The sequence below is a fragment of the Peromyscus californicus genome, unplaced genomic scaffold (genome assembly GCF_007827085.1).
Source record: "Peromyscus californicus insignis strain IS unplaced genomic scaffold, ASM782708v3 Scaffold_14__1_contigs__length_90479793_seg_2, whole genome shotgun sequence".
Lineage (NCBI taxonomy): Eukaryota > Metazoa > Chordata > Mammalia > Rodentia > Cricetidae > Peromyscus > Peromyscus californicus.
The window spans coordinates 49220913-49239511 of record NW_026294436.1 but is presented as its reverse complement, the minus strand read 5'-3'; the positions used below and the strand labels follow the sequence as shown (position 1 = coordinate 49239511).

At 36.9% G+C, this 18599-nt stretch overlaps 1 protein-coding gene across 3 annotated transcripts in view; it reads right to left on the bottom strand.

Moving 5' to 3' along the window:
- The window catches only part of Kifap3 (kinesin associated protein 3), a 133884-nt gene that overhangs the window by 30160 nt on the left and 85125 nt on the right, over positions 1-18599 (bottom strand). For all 3 annotated transcript variants that reach the window (XM_052737429.1, XM_052737428.1, XM_052737430.1), the window contains exons 18-19: positions 5124-5313; positions 2013-2112 (exon numbers count right to left, since the gene is read on the bottom strand). In XM_052737429.1, the coding sequence (XP_052593389.1) occupies positions 2013-2112; positions 5124-5313 (290 nt within the window). The remainder of the gene's footprint in view (positions 1-2012; positions 2113-5123; positions 5314-18599) is intronic.

The window sequence follows — 18599 nt, the reverse complement described above, 5'->3', positions numbered from 1 at the left end:
CTTTCTTCATTTTTGGTTTTATGGAAAACATTTGCATCATGAAATTGTTACATGATAGAGTTATAATTAAACAGTCTGTATTTAAATAGTTATAACTGGAATGTCAGACACCTCAGAAATAATCAAAAGTCAAATGTTTTAGTATTTAGCCATGGTTAGCTTTTATGTCTTGAGGCAAGGGATTTCTCGTTATGTCAATCCAGTACACTGACAAAATTATTTCTTGTGCTGTCACTGAGAAGCCACTACAGAACACCAAACCACATTTCATGAATATGTCACTTAAATAAGAGGCAGTAAGTGTAAATATAATTTAAAGAAAGCTTTGCTTGCATTTATGTAGAAAGGTAGTATTTCCACGCAGGGTAGCCATGCATATTAGGTCACCTCACTGGTTTCTTCAATTAGCTATGGTTTCTTTATCTATAAAATGGATATAATTCTTGCTTTAAAAATTGAGAGTGCAACTTAAAAATCTAAAGATAGATATTTATAAACTAGGTTGTATACAACAGATGATCAATAATATTTATATCAACTATTATAATTATAGTTGTATTAAAAAGTTCATTTCAACAGATCACTGACAGTTACAGCACATTGGTCAGGGGAAGAGAGATGAATGTATCACTTAAATAGATTTGGCCTTTGCTATTGGCTACCCTTCACAACTTCAAAGTAAGACGGTGTTACTGAAATACCACTTACTTATGTCATTGAACATGGAGAAATTGAGCCATTGCCCAACTAGACACTTCACTCGTATTGATTCCTATAGTGTTCATGGTGCTGGTAGGTACTCTTCACTCGTATTGATTCCTATAGTGTTCATGGTGCTGGTAGGTACTCTGCAGGCTACTGGGGTGGGGAGGGGAAGTAATCTTCAATACTACCTAGCTACTAACACTGCAACCTACAATAGCAACCTTTCTGCAAATCATACCGGTATAATAGAGGCACAAGTGTTATGGGAATGACTGCCACTTTTGATTAGATTTGAAGAGCATTCATGAGATGGAACCCAATACCTGACACTGATAAAGTAGCCAAGAAGCTGAGAACATATTATTCACGGCCTAGGAGAAAATCTACTATTATTATGCTAAAGAAATATAGTGATAAAATGACTCCTAATGATATAGATTAGTACATCATTCAACCTTTTCAGAGAAACTCCTTCTTTCAACAGATGGTAATTAACACAGAAACTCACAAATGGGCAGTGTACAGAGCATTTCACCCTAAATGGAAAGTATTTATCAACCTCCCCCTCTTAAGGCTCAGGGATCTTCTTGGAAGAAGAGGCACAAAGATTCGAAGAGCCATAGATGGTGGATGACTCCAAGGAAGCAAGCATCTTACAGATACAACAGGGCTGATGCACATATCAACTCAGAGAGACTGGGGCAGCATGTACAAGACCTGCACAGGCTCACAGCAGGCAAACAAACCCCAGTACCGCAAGGGGAAAGGGACTCCAAGTCCCACCTTTAATCAAGAAGCTACTTTCAGTTAACACCTGCTGGGCAAGGGGAAATTTCAGTTGACTATCTCAGTGTGAAATGTCTACAGTCAATGGACTTAGTCTACACTAAGCTGAGTGAAAGCTTAGTGATGGCATAAGGAGGAAAAAGTTGTCTACACACTTGGCAACAGTTTACAAGACAGCTAGGGAACAGAGAAACCCTGTCTTGATAAGAAAAAAAAAAGTCTTCTACTAATCGAAACAGAACTTCCATCAGACTAGTCTATGAATGTTAAACTATATGCTGTGTGCTCTCATATTTTGTTTTGGACACACCAGGAAACATCTGTGTTTGTTAGTTTGCAAACTACTATCTATTTCAAAGGATAGTGTATATTTTCCAAAGCAATGAAGCATTATTTTTAATAAATTAACTATCATTCTCCTGGAGAGATGGAAAGTTTTTACCCTCCTCTTAATGACAAATTGAAGCTTTTCAAAACAAGGGAGATGCCACGCCTGAGTTCTCTCTTGGAACATTGCTTACCTGGCAGGAAATGAGTGCTGCCCAACCACATCTCCATTCTGGAGGTGAAAATCATTGAAGAAATCTGGACTTATGGCTCCTTCAGCGGCAATCAGTCCATCTAGAAAGAGTCAAAGCAGTAATTAGTAAAACACATTCACAGGGAATAACATAGAAATTACCTTACTGAGCAACACATTAGAAACCTATTTATTTGGTCTGGAAAGAAAATGTCAGAATGACATGTGGTGCCCCTGGAGTATGCACAGAAGGCAACACATACATAAGTGGTCACAACATTTTATCATAATAATACAGCAGTCACTGAGTCCCTACTGTGTGCTAGGTAATACCAGTGCAGACAGGAATGAGGCAGACTGCCCTCAAGGGACTTACAGTATTGTGGGTAAGAAAAGACAGAAAAAGATAAAGGCATTAGGTGTGGTAGTCAGGGGGTCCAGGCTTAGGAAAGGTCAGGAATAAAGGTAGAGGAGGCATGAAACACCACAATACTTCAGCATGTTTCTCATTTTATATCCAGATAGCTTCATTTATATAGCACGATTTGGGAATACATCAAAAATAATTTGTGAATAAAAACTGACAATTTAAATGGCAAACATTAAAACACACATACAAATGTATTAAATTTTTAAATAAAAATGATTTTCACATCCTGTGCTTTTAAGTGGGTAGGCTATATAAAATGTAAATGCTTTTTGATGACTTGATCTTTATTAGGTATTAATTATTATATATCAGATTATCAGACATATTTGATCCCCTAAAGAGCTCTACACTGCTATTTTTTGAGAGCTCTGTTTTTGTTTATAAACATTTATTCTTTTAAATCTAAGCCTGTTAGTATTTTGAAAAAATAATTAAGAGTTATATTACTTTCTCAGTTGCCCTAGGACTCTAAATAATCTGCTATTTGTAGGATTATGTAGAGGAATAACAATCATCTGGGAATAAGAGATCTGTGTTATGGCTTTAGGCTGCCCTAAGCCTAGAACAAACCCTTAGTACAAGCCTTGGGATTAACTATTTGCAAGGCTCTGAGGACTTTGTGAGTCTCCTATGCAAGATTATTGAATGTAGAACTATTGGCCAAGTCATTGGCCAGACTAATGAAAAATATGGCAAACCACTGGCGTATTAGTTAGTTACCAAATGATTACTTCCTATATAACACTTGCATAATAATAGTGTCAACCATTTTGTGACAAATATACACAATTATAACAAATGATTTCCTTACAAAAGATTTTCTCTTTGGATACAACAAAATAATTTTTTATAAATAATACACAACAGTAAATATATGTGCCATGGAGTATTAACACAATAAAATATAGGAATTGGGTTAGAGTATCTTACTTGGGGAGAGGAGGAATTAAAAGTATAACGGATTTGAGTCTTCAAGTATCAGTAGGACTTAAATGACACCATTTGTTTGAGGGGACAGCGATATGGCTCAATGGGCAAAGGCACTTGCTGTAAGGCTGATGACCTGAGTTAGATCTGAGTAATGCACATGGTGAAAGAGAACCAAGTCTGGCAAGTTGTTCTTTGGCTTCTATACACATGCCATGACATACAAATAAACACATGTACAAAAGTTGTTTGACATAAAGGTGTATTCAAGGGAGATCCAACATATCACTCTGCAGCCATTTTATTTATTTGCATATTGTCTGTCTCCCCACCCTCCCTAGAATGCTAGCTCTAGAAGGGCAAAGACCCTGCCTTGTTCACTGACGCATCACTAGCACCTAGTAACTTCATTGTTAGCCTCTCAAAGTATTTGATTGAGAACAATGTCTCAATTCTTCTTCTTTGTGCTGCCAAGATGTCAACAGCTCTCCTACACTATGCCCTCCCCACCATGAAAGATCTCTGAAACTGTGAGCCAAAATAACCTCTTCCTCCACTGGAAACAAAACAAAATAAGTGTATTCAAAATTGCTCAAATGGTAAATTTAATTAATATAGTGAGCAAAAGAGCAAGCATAGTGTTTTGTATTTTTATTCAATTTTCCACACTAGTAACTTGGCATAAATCACATATTAATGGCTTTATTAATTAATTGTTGAATTGTTAGTGTATAAATGTGAAATATTCCTTTACACTGTGTGAATATATGTTCCTGTGGTTGGTTTAATAAAGAAGCTGACTGGCCAATAGCTGGACAGGTGGAGGCTAGGCAGGATTTGCAGATAAAAGGAGAGAGTGAAGAAGAGAAGGAGTCTCAGTGTTATAAGCCAGACTCGGAAAAAGCAACATGGGAAGTTCATAGATGATATAAACAAGCCTCAGGGCAGCACACAGATTAATAGAAATGAGTTAATTTAAGCTGTAAGAGCTGGCTGGAGATAAGCCTAAGCTATTGGCTGAACATCTATAATTAATAAGTCTCTGTGTGGTTATTTGGGGAGCAGCAGGCAGGATACAGCTGATCAGCGGTCTAGACAGAAAACTCTGCCTACATATATAACAGGTATTAATCTTACTCTGTAGACCAGGCTGGCCTCAAACTCAGAGATCTGCCTGCCTTTGCCTCCTGAGTGCCAGGATGTGTGCACCACCATTGCCTGGTTAGACTATTATCTTGAAAGTATTAGCAGGGTTTAGAAGGGAAACCTCTAAACCTTCTCAATAACCACCAAACATAATCCAACAGTTTAGAATTAAAACAAAACCATGGTAACATCAAACTGCTTAGATTAAATGAGAAAACAGAATAAAATTAATAAGTTATATATATTATATATATGCATACACACACTATATATATGTAGAACACAAAACAATGAGTGTCACATTGTTAAGCAGAAGTCAGAAATCCTGAAGATGTTTAACTTACACATCCTAGAAAGTAGGAAACTTCTAATGGTTGTTAACTATCCTGGCTACACACACTTTAAATGATCACACCAAAAACAAACTTCGAAAAAACTGTTACTAGTTTTGTTTGGTATGTGTAGTCACTATTACCTGAAATTATTAAAGACTGCTTATGTACTAAAAGTGTGCTTATGAAGTTTGGGAACACGCTTGACTGCCAGACGAAAGTTCCTTTTTCTAGCACACAAATGAAGCGTGTGTTTTTGCTTTGGTTATCACCTTACCTGAGCTGTAGAAAAGGTCAGGCCTTTCAAGAATGTCCCCTTCATGGATATAAGGCTCAATTCGGTCATCACCATACAAGTACTGCTCACTCTCATCCATCTGACGACTCTCTACCATCTCCAACCACTGAGAGTTATGCCAGCGAAACTTCTCACTCTGAATTTTCTTTGCCCATTCTTCATCATACTCCTATTACACACAAATAGCAAGTGTTACTATATAAGTTTACTTGCTTGCTACTCAGAAATATTTTGCCATGACAAAACACTCTTGAGGACCTTCATTTGGGTCAGAGCGCATTAAAAAATACCTGTTCAGAACTGTGTTTCAGCCATAAAGAACAACAACCTTTCTGCCAAACAAGTCACTGGCATGTTACCAATCACGAGTGGAAAGGACAAAGGCTACAAGTCTAAATTTCACAAATTCTGATTTAAGTGTTTCCTAACTGCGGCCAGAACTTAGGTGAAAAAGCTAACTGTATTTCCGGTGGGGTCTGTGGCCCTGATCATTCATGGCAAGCATGACAGGTGACTAGCATGACCTCAGTCAGACAACACCAAGGGGAGGAAAACACTAAAATACTGCTTTTAACTGATGACAAGGTTTACTCTAGAAGATAAACACCACAGTTGAACTTAATTTCATTCTAACCATAAAATTAGTTATAATTCTTTAATGTTCATCTTGTTTTGATCATGAATTTCTGAGAAATGACTATGGTCTATTCACTGGCAGATATCTATAATACTTGATGCAGAGAAAATTCCTGGAGAATAGATAGGAAAGACAAACAAGCAAATGGTCAGAGGTTATGGAAGAACTTTATATCTATGTTTGTCTCATATCTTGCAGCTTTTTCATTTTAAATTAATTTTTTTACTGAGATATGCATTTCTGGGGTGGTATTGGTATTGTGATATAGTCATGTATTCTATAAACCTTAGATAAGGTTACACATATTTATCTCTTCAAACACTTCTTTTTATTTTTCTTTTATTTTTTTTGGTTCTGGTATACTATGTAGATCAAATTATCCTTGAACTTGTGGGAATTCTCCTGTATACACATCCTGGGTTGTAGGGTTACAGGTATAAGCCAACATATGTGACTCACTTATCACTTCTTTATGGCAAAAATATTTGCCTACCTTTCTTCTAGCTTTTTTAACTATACAGTACATTGTAGTTATGTGGTCATTCTACCATGCAATAACACACCAGGCTCTCCTGTTGTATACTAACTCAATACCCAGTGTTCACACCTTTTCTGAACTTTCTAAACCCTATATTCCATTCTACTTTCAAGTTCTATGAGGTAAAATTTTAAATTGCACATGGGTGGGATCATGTTGTTCTGTGCCTCTTCACTCATGTTATCACAGGACTATCGAGGTTTTTCCATAGTTTCCTTTTCAATATGTCTGAATAGCATGCTGTGTTTGAACTATGCTTTTGGTCTACTCATTAGCTGATGGGCAGTTCGGATGTTTCCATTAGTTTTGGTTATTATCTTGACCATGCCTTACAGTACTAACTTCATTTCTTTTGGATCTTACTTGCCAGTGAGAGTGTAGGGTAACCTGAGAAATCTATTTTAAGGGGTTTGAAGCTATGTATTAAAAATGCACAGGAGAAGTAAGAACAAAGACGGTGCTCAAAAAAGGGCTTGAAGCATTTCTCATCTTATCCCCACAGCCTGTCTTCCTCTGTCTCAGTTTCCAAGGCATTTGGTTAAAACTCACTAAATAGCTTGGGGTGTCCTGCAATGGCGTTGTCATACTGGCCATGAGAAGTAAGAGGCGAGCCAAGGAGACACTAGATCAAAGGCACTGCAATTTTCAGCCCAAGGTGAAGTACAAAATCACCATCGCAGAATAGAAGAATAAATCTGAAAATTTATCGTAAATATAATACCATCATTTTCTGATTAAAGTTGACTTACTTTTGAGTTTCATATTGTCAGTTAATCTCTTGGAAGTGTCAGATGTCAGATTGGGTGTTTTATATTGTACATTTGGAAAATATATAATATTTGCTTTCTACTGAGGGTGGTGAAGACTAATTTTGACTTCAATACTGCTAATGGCAATTTTATTATCAAATTATTAGGCTTTCTTTGTTTCTTTTTAAAAAGTTTTAGACCTACTTTTTATGTAGGTGAATGGCTTGCCTGCATGTATGTATGTGTACCACATGTGAACCTTGGAGGTCAAAAAATGGCATCAGATCCCTTGGAACTGGAGTTACAATCAGTTGTGATCCATCATGTGGGTGCTGGGAATCAAACCCTGGTCCTGGGCAAGAGCAGCCAGTGCTCCTAACCACTGAGCCATTTCTCCAGCCCCTATCCTCCTTTTCTAACAGATATCTATTAACAACTCTAATAGTGTCAATTTTTTCCTAATGTAATTTATTTAAAATTTAGAGTTATTCATAAACATTATATTTTATTTTTAAAATAATAAACATTTATTAGTCAACTGATAGAGCTTCAATATTGTCTGAAACTGATCTTTATCCCCTGTTATATCTACAATGAAACCTGTACTTAGATATCAACAATAAGCTATGCTTCTGTTGGTAATAACAATATGGTCACAATGACTAGAAATTATAGCAATTTATGTACTCATCTAGTCACTGATTACCTAGATTGTCTTGATAATTGAAAGGATACATGAAATATAGAAATCTTAAATTTAGAACGCTTGGTATATGTCAGACCCTACTGTTAAGTGACTCAAGTGACAGCATCTTGAAATAGGTACTATAATTATTTCTGTTTTACACATGCAAAAGACAAGACCCAGAATACTGCGGTAATATGCCTTGTTTTATAGCTAGTGAGGGCTATTGCCGAACTGCAGCCTTCTTGGAGTGTAGAGAAGTACTTAATAAGGATACATAGACATTTGTCAAGGCTGCTGTGCAGTGAAGTCAATTTTGAAGAGAATATAGTAACTGCTAAGATTTTGTGAATGAGTTGAATTGTTAACTAAGTAATATTAAGTTTGGTAAGTACATTATATCATATTGTATTTTTAATTATGGTCTTTCTGATACAGCTATACTTGAGAGAATATTAGGGAGGCAACTTAAAGATAAAACGCACAGAGAAGTTTTACTGGCTACAGATTTGGAGAACAATTTTAACTTGTTCTCCAAAAATTCAACGAAGACCTCAGCAATGGCTAGTTATATAGCACGGGTATTATGGACAGACTCTATGTCATTTAGCCAAAGGACCAACAGCCTTGAACCTGTTTAAAATGTATATGATATCAAGAGGAAACTGTTTAGTTCTATCAGGCTTTCTGTTCCATGCTGAGTTAAATTTATTTGCAAAAAGATAATATATTAGAAGGGACAGATCATTTACAAAGTTCTAATCACGTATTACTAGAGAAAGGGTGACTTGGCTTTTCTTTTTTCCTAAAAGAAGCATGAGTCACAAGTCATCCACAATCCAAGAGTACATCTTATAATACCAGAAATTCTATTAATGCCACATGAAATGCCAGAACTAAGTTACTGATTTTTTTTTTTATAAATAAGTGGCATCCTTAAAAAATAATAGTTGATTAGTAACTTATTTCATTTGGCAAAAAAACCTAAAACTAACCTTTAGTTTTGTTAAAAAAAACCTAAAAAATCTGATTGAATTATTTGAACAAAGAGATATTCAAGGGAAACACACAATCTGATTGTTTTATTAGAATTTAAGTTTCAAGCACATGAGCTGAGTTGTTGGTGTAAAAATAGTAATTGAAATTCAGTCATGACCCAGGGCATATGAACCCATGGGCTGAGCCATACCACAAAAAGCAAAACTGGCCTCCTAATAGAACTTGTGAAATGCACAGACATAGGTAAAAGGTACACCCCCTAATATAGCCATAATGTGTATTTACCCTAGTTATACTCTGAATAAATAAAAAACTTATTCAGTTATTATCTCATACCATTTTATAATATTTTATTATCCTAACTCAATAAAAAAATACATCTGGGCTGGCAAGCCAGCTCAAAAGGTGAAGACACTTGCATCAGTGCCTCATGACCCAAGTACAATCGCCAGAAGCCACACAGTGGGAGGAGAGAAACGACTGCTGTAAGTTATCCGCTGACTTCTGTGGGCACTGTGATGCATGTACACACACACACACACACACACACTCCACATGCACACTAAATATTCAAATTAAAAATATATCTAATAATTGTGAAGGCAGATGGCTCATCACAATGAGCCCCAAACCTTCAGCTTCCTTTTTACCCTATGTACTCTTCTTGTTTTTTCGAGACAGGGTTTTCTGTGTAGTTTTGGTGCCTGTCCTGGAGCTCACTCTGTAGACCAGGCTGGCCTCAAACTCACAGAGATCTGCCTGGCTCTGCCTCCTGAGTGCTGGGATTAAAGGCGTGTGCCACCACCACCTGGCACTACCCTATGTACTCTTAATGGTGTAAGTGTGTATGTGTTTTTTTCTGTCTGTCTTCATGTTCACATGTATGGGTGCATGGGTGTGTATGTGCATATGGAGGGTCAGCCTGAGTGTTGTTCTCATGTATCTACCTTGTTTTTGGAGACATGGTCACTCACTGGCCTAGAACTCAATGAGCAGTCTAGGCTGGCTCACCAGTGAGCCGCAGGGACCCTCCTGTCCCTGCCTACCCAGTGGTGGGATTATAGGTGCCACTGCCCTGCTTTTTAAAATATGGTTATTAGAGATTTGAAATCAGGTCTTCATGCCATCTGAGTCATCTCCCCATCCTTCTTCCTCAACAGTGTAACAACTAATGAACTTGAACCTAAAATTTGAGTTGTTAAAAAGAAGAGTGACAAGATTACAAACACAGAAACCATAAGTATCTATGAGTATTGATGGCTGACTTGAAATTGTTCTAATAAAATCATTTTTTTTAATGCAGTGAGCATATAATCTAGCACCAAATATGACAAGGTCATGCCATGCATTCCTTTAAAATCTTCCCCTCCTCTTTTTTTTTTTTAAAGATCAATTTATAACTGAATTGTTCTCTAGGCCTGATGCATGACAACATTAAAAGGCTAATATATATAGCAGCAATGGCAGAATATACTGTTATTTTTATTAAAAATAAGTGTCTTTGGGTTGGTGAGATGGCTCAACGAGCAAAAGGTGCTTGCAGTTCGGTCTGACGACCTGAGTTTGACCCATGGGATCTACAGAGCAGGAGAAAACTGACCCAGCAAGCTGTCCCCTGACCTCTGCATGCGCACAAGTGCATGCTACACACATACATATAAAATAAAACTAAATTCAGCTTTTCTGATTTCAAGTGTATACTTCTAGAAATGAAAATGGTCTTTGAGCCTCAGTCCTGCACTCAAGAGGTCTAATCTCTAGATTAGTGTGATGACTGACATGTGTATTACTGCCCCAAGGGTCACAACAAAAACACTCTGGGGAAAAAGGCAAAATTAAAAGGTAAGAGGAGGGAAATTACTCAATATTAAACTGTTACCACTTAGGAAATAGAAAATTACACCTTACAAAAGCTTCAGCAATATTTACAGAATCCTGCTACTAAAAACACACTGCCATATTCAGCACAGCCAGCATAAGAGGTGGCTGTGAGATTTAATAGATACATATACTTCTCTGTTATAACAACATGTCATTAATTCAAAGGACAAGAAATCTTGATCAAGGTGATCAAGTTCTTAAAAGGTTCTCTTTTTAAAATCGAAATGAGTTAGAATATCACTTTTTGAAAATATTTTGATCTCATAACTATAAAAGTATTTTTTTTGTTGAAACCTGAACATTACTAAAAACTACTCACAGTATCTTTATGTAGGTAAAATTGCCTTAAATCACAGTGTGTGGTATGTGTGTGTGTGTGTGTGTGTGTGTGTGTGTGTGTGTGTGTGTGTGTATGTGTGTATGTGGTTTTTAATGGTTCTCTACATTTTAAGTTTATTACCTTATTTATTCACTGTGGGCACACACTGAATGAGTGCCATGCACTCATGGGGTCAGGGGACAACCCTGCTTCTGGCTCTCCTTCCATCATGTGGGGCCCGTGGATAAAGTTCAGGTCATCAAGTTTGGTGGCCTGTGTCTTTATGTGTAAGTCATTTACCATACGTAGCTAATGTTGAAAATTATTGTCTTCTTAATTTAAAGGCTAAGTATGACACATTTTACAGACACTGAACTTGTGTTATAGTTTCTTCTAATGAGTGATGACCTAACTTGTGTTTTCTAATATGTACAAAATGAAGTGTCTTAGAACTAAATGCCTATTTTGTAACAAACTATTCATTTAAATACTTTAAATCTATTCCTCGGTAATAAATATTAGCTAGAAAAAGGTGAGACAGGGTTGTTTTGCTACAGATTCTGACGACCAACTTGTTTCTGAAAAGCTTTATCAGACTTGCTGAAAATCTAAGAGTTGTCTTATTAAATGAAACTTAAATTAAATTAAAATCTCTGTTGAGAGTGTACTTAGCAAGCTAAGGAGTGGCCCTGAGTTTTTTATTGTAGGAGTGTTCAAGAGCATATTTTTGGATAACGAAATTAGAAGTAAAGCAATTGCCATCAATTATTATTGTTTTATAGGACTAAAAATGTGAGAATTTTAGACATAGGGAACTTTATAGCCCAGTTCTCTGTCCCCACAAACACACAACTTTCCCCTTCTTTATATATTCTATCTTCTGTTTCACTAAAAATCAATGAAACACCTTATATTCCGACAGATTATCATTCTGTAACCCTAGCCAGTCTTCCACAGGCATTTCAGGAATCTCGAGGAATATACTTTAATAGCCATAGCAAAATCATCCTTTCTCTGTATCTTAGAGTCTGAGCTAACATACATTAATAATGTGATATGGTATGATACAAGGGACACTCAGGCAGCAGTCAAGAGACCTAGATCCCAATCTGACTTCTGCAGCTAAGTGAAGTATACGTCTCGCTAAAAGATATTTTAATTAGTTTTAGTCTCAGTTTTTTCACTTGTAAAAAATACAAATTTAGGAGTTAATTAAGTGCTAACACTCTGTAAATAAAACCCTATAATAAATATCTTTTACTTCACAAAGGTATTAAAAGATTATCCCGAATAACTAAGAGTGCTGGCAGTACACAGCCTGGTAAGTTCAAATGAGTAGAGTGAAAAATTAATAAACTCAGCCTATTAACAGCAATTCCCTATGACATCCCTCTGTGATTCCTAATGATTTTACATGCCCACTCTCCATCCCACACCAGGAAACAGCTACGAGAACTGAAGCAGTCCAGTCACAGTGAGGACATCTCATCCAGCTCCATCAACCTTTGGGGGAATGCTCCAGGAGACTTCTCCTCACTGCTGAAATGCACTTTTCATGAGGAGTGTATCACTGGGTTCTTCTTTATGTTTCGATTTTACCCTGAATTTAAAGGAAAACATGCTTTGCCTTTTATTTTCTTCTCTTCTCAGTCTCTGACATTAGGATCTTAGGCACTCAGGTTCCATAAACTCAAACGTGTCACGAAAGACTTATGGTTTGATTTTACATGGAATGTGCCATCCTTTTTGAAGTTCTACATCACGTTGTTTACTGCTTAACCACTGAAACATTCTGAAGGCTTACTCAGCCTATTATCAGAGTCTGGGCACTATCAGGGAAACTCTTGTCACTGGCTTCCGTCACACCTTGTATCTGATTAACACACTCTAGGATAACACAGAGCTACACAGATCTGCTTTGTGTCCTGGAGCAATTGATAGGAAACAGATTTTTTTCCTTCTTTAATCTGGCAGCCCCTAATTGAGACTGTAATATAGTTTATTTAATAAAATTTTTCATACTAAATTAAAACAAGTCTAGGATAGTCCAGTTTTTTGTTAAGGCTAAGCAGCTCCAAAAAAGAGGCTTCTTATAACTTAAAAATAGTTTTGCAATAATACACACATATATATTTATAGTAAATATACATTTAATAAAATTGTTGGTTTTTATGTGTATATTGCCTCTTTCTAAACATGACTGTCTCTAGTATGGACCTTTACGTAGTCTGGACTGAGGCAAATTTTAAAGCAGACCTTTAAGTACAGTTATCTCCTCAGACAAACTTTTTTTTAAAAGTACTGAGAAGACTAACTTGTACAATAGCATTTCAAATATGCCACTTTAAACCTCAAAGTAAAATACATAGCTAAATGAAATTTAATTAGGAAATCATGATTTTTCTCTATTATGCTTTGTTTGGGTTTCAAGACCAACTGTGGTCAATCAAAATAAGGTAAGATATGTAAGAATCAGGGAAGGAATATACAAACATTTATGCATATGTATTTTCTTTTGTTTGTTTAATTTCTAACAAGCTGGAAAAATATCCTAAATTTCTGCTTTTGCTTATGTGATACAAAAATGAACTACAAAAGAGGGCTGGCCAAATATTTGGCATTATGTAAAATTTCACTGCATAAAATTAGGAAAATTTTTTAAAAATGTGCTTACACTGATAAATAAAAATTATCATGTCTGTAACCAATCAAGAACCAGATCTAGCTGTTTGGCAAGATAATTTTACAAGTTCTATCAACAATTCATTGAACAGTCCCTGTTCTGTGTCTACAAGTTACATGCCAATGAAAAGTGCGGGGAAGGATGGGGAGATGCCTCAGGGGTGAAAGGCATACTCCTCAGTTGTGAGAGCTCAATTTCAGATTCCCAGAACCAACATAAAGCTGAGCCACTGTGCACCTCTGCTAACCCAGTGCTCCCACAGCAAGATGGGAGGCACACTGGGAACAAGAACCAGAAGTCCATAGGCTAGCTAGTGAAGCATGCGATGCAATGCACAACAGATACCCTGTTCTCAGAGAAGGCAGGAAGTGAGGGCCAGCAATAAGGTCATCCTAACCAACACAGGTACCCCCACTTTTACACACACACACACACACACACACACACACACACACACACACACACACACACACACACACACACACACAGGGGGGGGGGCAGGGCAGGGACAGGGAGGTAAAGGGAGAGAGGATTTTAAAAGCTGACTTATCATCTACTCATTTTGTTCAATTATTGAGCATTCTGTGCTTTTTGAATGCCTGATTTTTAATCCTAACCCAGTAATTTTTTTCTCTGTAACTTTAAGTATTGTCAGAAACATTTTTAGTGTTCTCATTGGTAGCAAGATTATTAAACAAACCAGCTTCTCCGTCCGATAGGCTTTCTTGGAAATCTTTGTGAGGAATGTTAGCAATGTATAGAGACTGCATTTATACTTTTATTAGTTTATCTCATTTATTTTTTTGATGTACTATAGTTTACCTCATTTAAGTAGGTCTGACCTATTCAATATAAATTTTTCTGTACTTATAATAATGCCTTACTTTTCTAAGTTAAAATACTAGAGCTGGGTATTAATTTGATTATTAAAACACATTAATTCTGTCCATGATCATAATTAGTTATAGAAAAAGAAAGAACTACCATACGAAATCTCAGTGGCCCAAGCATGTTAGTATGAAAGCACATACCAGGGCACTGGTGGTCAGAAAGACAGAGACACTAGTATTGTAGCTGAGGACATAATTATACCTTTGTTGTATACTATGAAACAGGTACAGGACATCTATTGAAGGGCCATGTCACACTATTGTTCTGGGATGACTAGCTCCCATGTTCAGATAACAGATCTCAGTGCTCTCCAGAGTCTAGACTGTAAACTTCAATACTTAAGGGCTTTGCACTGCTGAGTTCTGTATGCCAGTAGTTACCTTAGTGTCTGACACACACTATGTACACAGTAAACATGCCTTAAAAGTACAACAACCCAGCCATGTCTGAAGAGAGATTTGTTTGCCAGTTTGAGAGGAATTTTTTTTTTTTTTTTTAACTTTTTTTCGAGATAGGGTTTCTCTGTGTAGTTTTGGTTCCTGTCCTGGATCTTGCTCTGTAGACCAGGCTGGCCTCGAACTCAGAGAGATCTGCCTGGCTCTGCCTCCTGAGTGCTGGGATTAAAGGCGTGTGCCACTACCACCCAGCTTGAGAGGGATTTTTAAGGTTCTCAAATACTTCACATGAAGCTGAGGAAATACTAAGGACTCAAGTGTAACTGAGTTTTAGAAGCCCTGTAGACAGATGTGTAGATTCTCTTCTTTCATGATTCCCAAGGCCCAGAGCCTTAAGATGTTAGAAGTCCAAGCACCTATGTTCTCTCATATGGCCTCCCTGCTCATCCCCTCAGTGGCACCATCCAAGCCTCTCTAAACTACAAGCAACCTCAGTCACACAGCGACAGCTTACTGCTACCACCAGAGAGATTGCAGTATGCAATGTAACCCTCTTCAGTTCACAAAGAACCATCACTGAACATCTGTTTCAATTCATGAGTCCAGGCCTCTGGCCCAGCTACATTAAACAAATCATCACTATAACAGTATTTGTAAAATATTGCAAAATTTGGGGATCAAATACTTTACTGAAGATGGCATTTTTCCCTAAGGCATTCAGTGTTTAATTTTTGTTACTGTTATTCCATGTTATCTATCTTGAGTGGTAAAGAAGTTTTTTCTTTAAATATAAATGACCTTTGGCTATAAACAGATCCACATATTATTATTTTTAAATTATGATGTAATAGTTATTGTAGGAAAAGAAAATCTAGCAGTGAAAGCATCTTAAAAGGCCATCCACTCCTGTCACAGGCGGGTTTCTTCGTTACGTCCTCACAGAATAAATCACTTAGTCATTATTACTTAGCACTGCCAGAGATCTGTTATTGTCTCTTGATATCTTTCTTTAGTGCTTCACCACCTTTGCTGTTCCCCATCAATGTTTCTCTTGCTTCAAATGATGCCATGCTCCTATTCCTTCATTTCTGAAAGAGATTCAGCATGGACAATTTGCATTCTCTATTGGGATCAGTAATAGTGCCGGGCCTCAAAGAACCAAAGCCTGGCAGCTTTTGTGCAGGTGGAACAACGCTGCAGATCACTGTGGACGAGGGGCAGGAGGACTGAAAGAGTCAGAGATGGTGATGGCTACAAGGACACAATAGCACAGCTGTGCATATGTGCTCTAAGGCTTGTGACAGCATGCACAGACCTGTAAGAGTTCAGGTCAGTCAAAATGCCAGCATGGGGAGGAGAACAAAACCCCATCGCTAACTGAGAAGCTATTGGTTAAGGATAGCAGGGGCACATTTGGTTCACTAAGGGTGTGACCTTGGGAGGTCTAACACACATAGTGGATGACCCCAAACCTTAGAGTATATGGGCAGCACTAATGAGACTTGATGGGTTTTAAGAAAGTGAATGAGGAGACAAAGTCAGGTTGATATAAAGTAGGGGGTAGATCTGGGAGGAGATGGAAAAGTCAGTCAAATGGGAACATGATCAAAACATAATGCATACAATTCTCAAATAATAAAAATTAAAAGAAGATGCTTTGCCTCAAATTTCTCCCAAATAAGGATGCTCAGAAAACTGGGAGTATAATTTTGGTCTGAGATTAACTTAAAAATTGAGTCTAAATTAAAATAAGTTATAAAATCAGAACATGAATCATCTAACAAGGAATTTCCACAGTAGAAAAAGCAATTTCCTGTATGATTTGAAGGTCCTAAAAACGGTTTTCAGTTAATTGTTCTATTTTGTTAATTACCATAGCATGAAACTTTAAAACAACTGCAAATTCATCCATTCTGTGGGATAAGTTCAACTATAAACTATGAACACTAATACATCTGTCCAAAGCACATACTCAGAATAACTTTGGATTAATTAAAAAAACAGGTTATCTTCTTATGACACTTAAAAATCAAAATGAAACAAGTAACATAGTTATTAGTTGTCCTAAGGAAGGGAAATATTGGTCCCAAAAATTTACATATAAATTCCTCAACTAGGTTTGAGTGTTGGTTCAGACTAAGCATAACACACCTGATCACCATGTGCTAAGTGTATATGAGCATTTTCTCTAGTCCTCATAGTAAGTCCCTAGGGATGAGAGATGTCGCTGCAAACCGAGTGGTTACAATCTTAAGTGGTTTACTGAGATTATTTATCATATCTGTTAAAAAATCAGATGAATTATAGACATAACAGATCAAGTTTCCATTTTCTGAAAGTCAAACACTGAATTATGATCAGCATATCTCCCTAAGTGAGGAGAAGCATGTTTTTAGAGTCTGCTATAAGTCTCTACTGTCTAGCTAAAGCTCAGCCTTATAGTCTAATGGCAAAAAGGTAAAACAGATTTGTTTTCAGTAGAACAAGGCTTGTTTCCATACCGCTGTGCCTTTCCATTGGCTCTGCTGGATTTCACTTTTAAGAAACACAACCTGTATAAGAGCCAGTTGAACAGTACAGTAGGGCTTCCAAATTACACGAATCATCCACATATGAGTATCTTTAAATAGTTTAGTCTATTTAAAAAGTAAGTTATTAAATGAAAATTTTCTAATGTGAATAGACAACCACCATATGACATCATATCAAATACTGATTTTGTACATCCAGTGCAGAGAGATACACAGAGATCAAGTGAACTAAATCTTTCAATACTTGTTTGGATTTTCTTTTTACACTAACTTGAAAGTGAGCTGATGGCATTGTAGGGAGCCATATAAACACGGCAAGCTGTTATATCACAGCTTAATTTTACTGATTCTTCTTTGAAGTTTTCAAGACAAGAAAGATCTTTACAATAATTATCTAACAGTCTTTTTCTTTGTTGCTTTAAATTTTAATGCTGACTAGAATTTATAAGTCTCTCCAGGGAGGAAGGGATCACCAATAAAATGAAGGCTGAACATGCTCACTGGACTTAGAAAAATGAATGCCTTTTTTAAAATGAGTATTTCAATACAGTAGTGGAAGCAGAAGTCAAGATAAACATAAATTTAATAGAGGAAATGAGGGAATAAGGTAACATATAGACCTTAAGAAAATACCAACACAAAACTTCTGGCTACAGAAAAGAAGGGAGGCTTCAGTGTCTAGGAAGGAGGAGAAGGCACCTCTAAGTATAAGACAAGGAAGTCAACTCATTGTATATTTAACAGCAATAAAATATTTTACCCTATAACACATTCATATTTGAGCCAAATATTTTTACATTAAGCCAGGTTATCACCAGGTCGTGCTGGCACAGGCCTTTAATCCCAGCACTCAGAAGGCAGAGGCTGGTGGATCTCTGTGAGTTTGAGGTCAGTCTGATCTATAGAGTGAGTTCCAGGTCAGCCAGGGCTGTTACACAGAGAAACTCTGTCTCAAAAAAAAAGACTGAGGTTATCTTTAGAGCTACCACTCTTTTACATTCTAAAGCAAAATGCCTAATATGCCAGTCTAAACATATCTTCCATTTCTCAACAGGGGGAAGCTGGAGTACATGAAAGTAATCCCCAATACTGATAGCTCACTGTTGTCCTCGCTGTTTTAACAGAATCACATGTGGAACTTTATGAT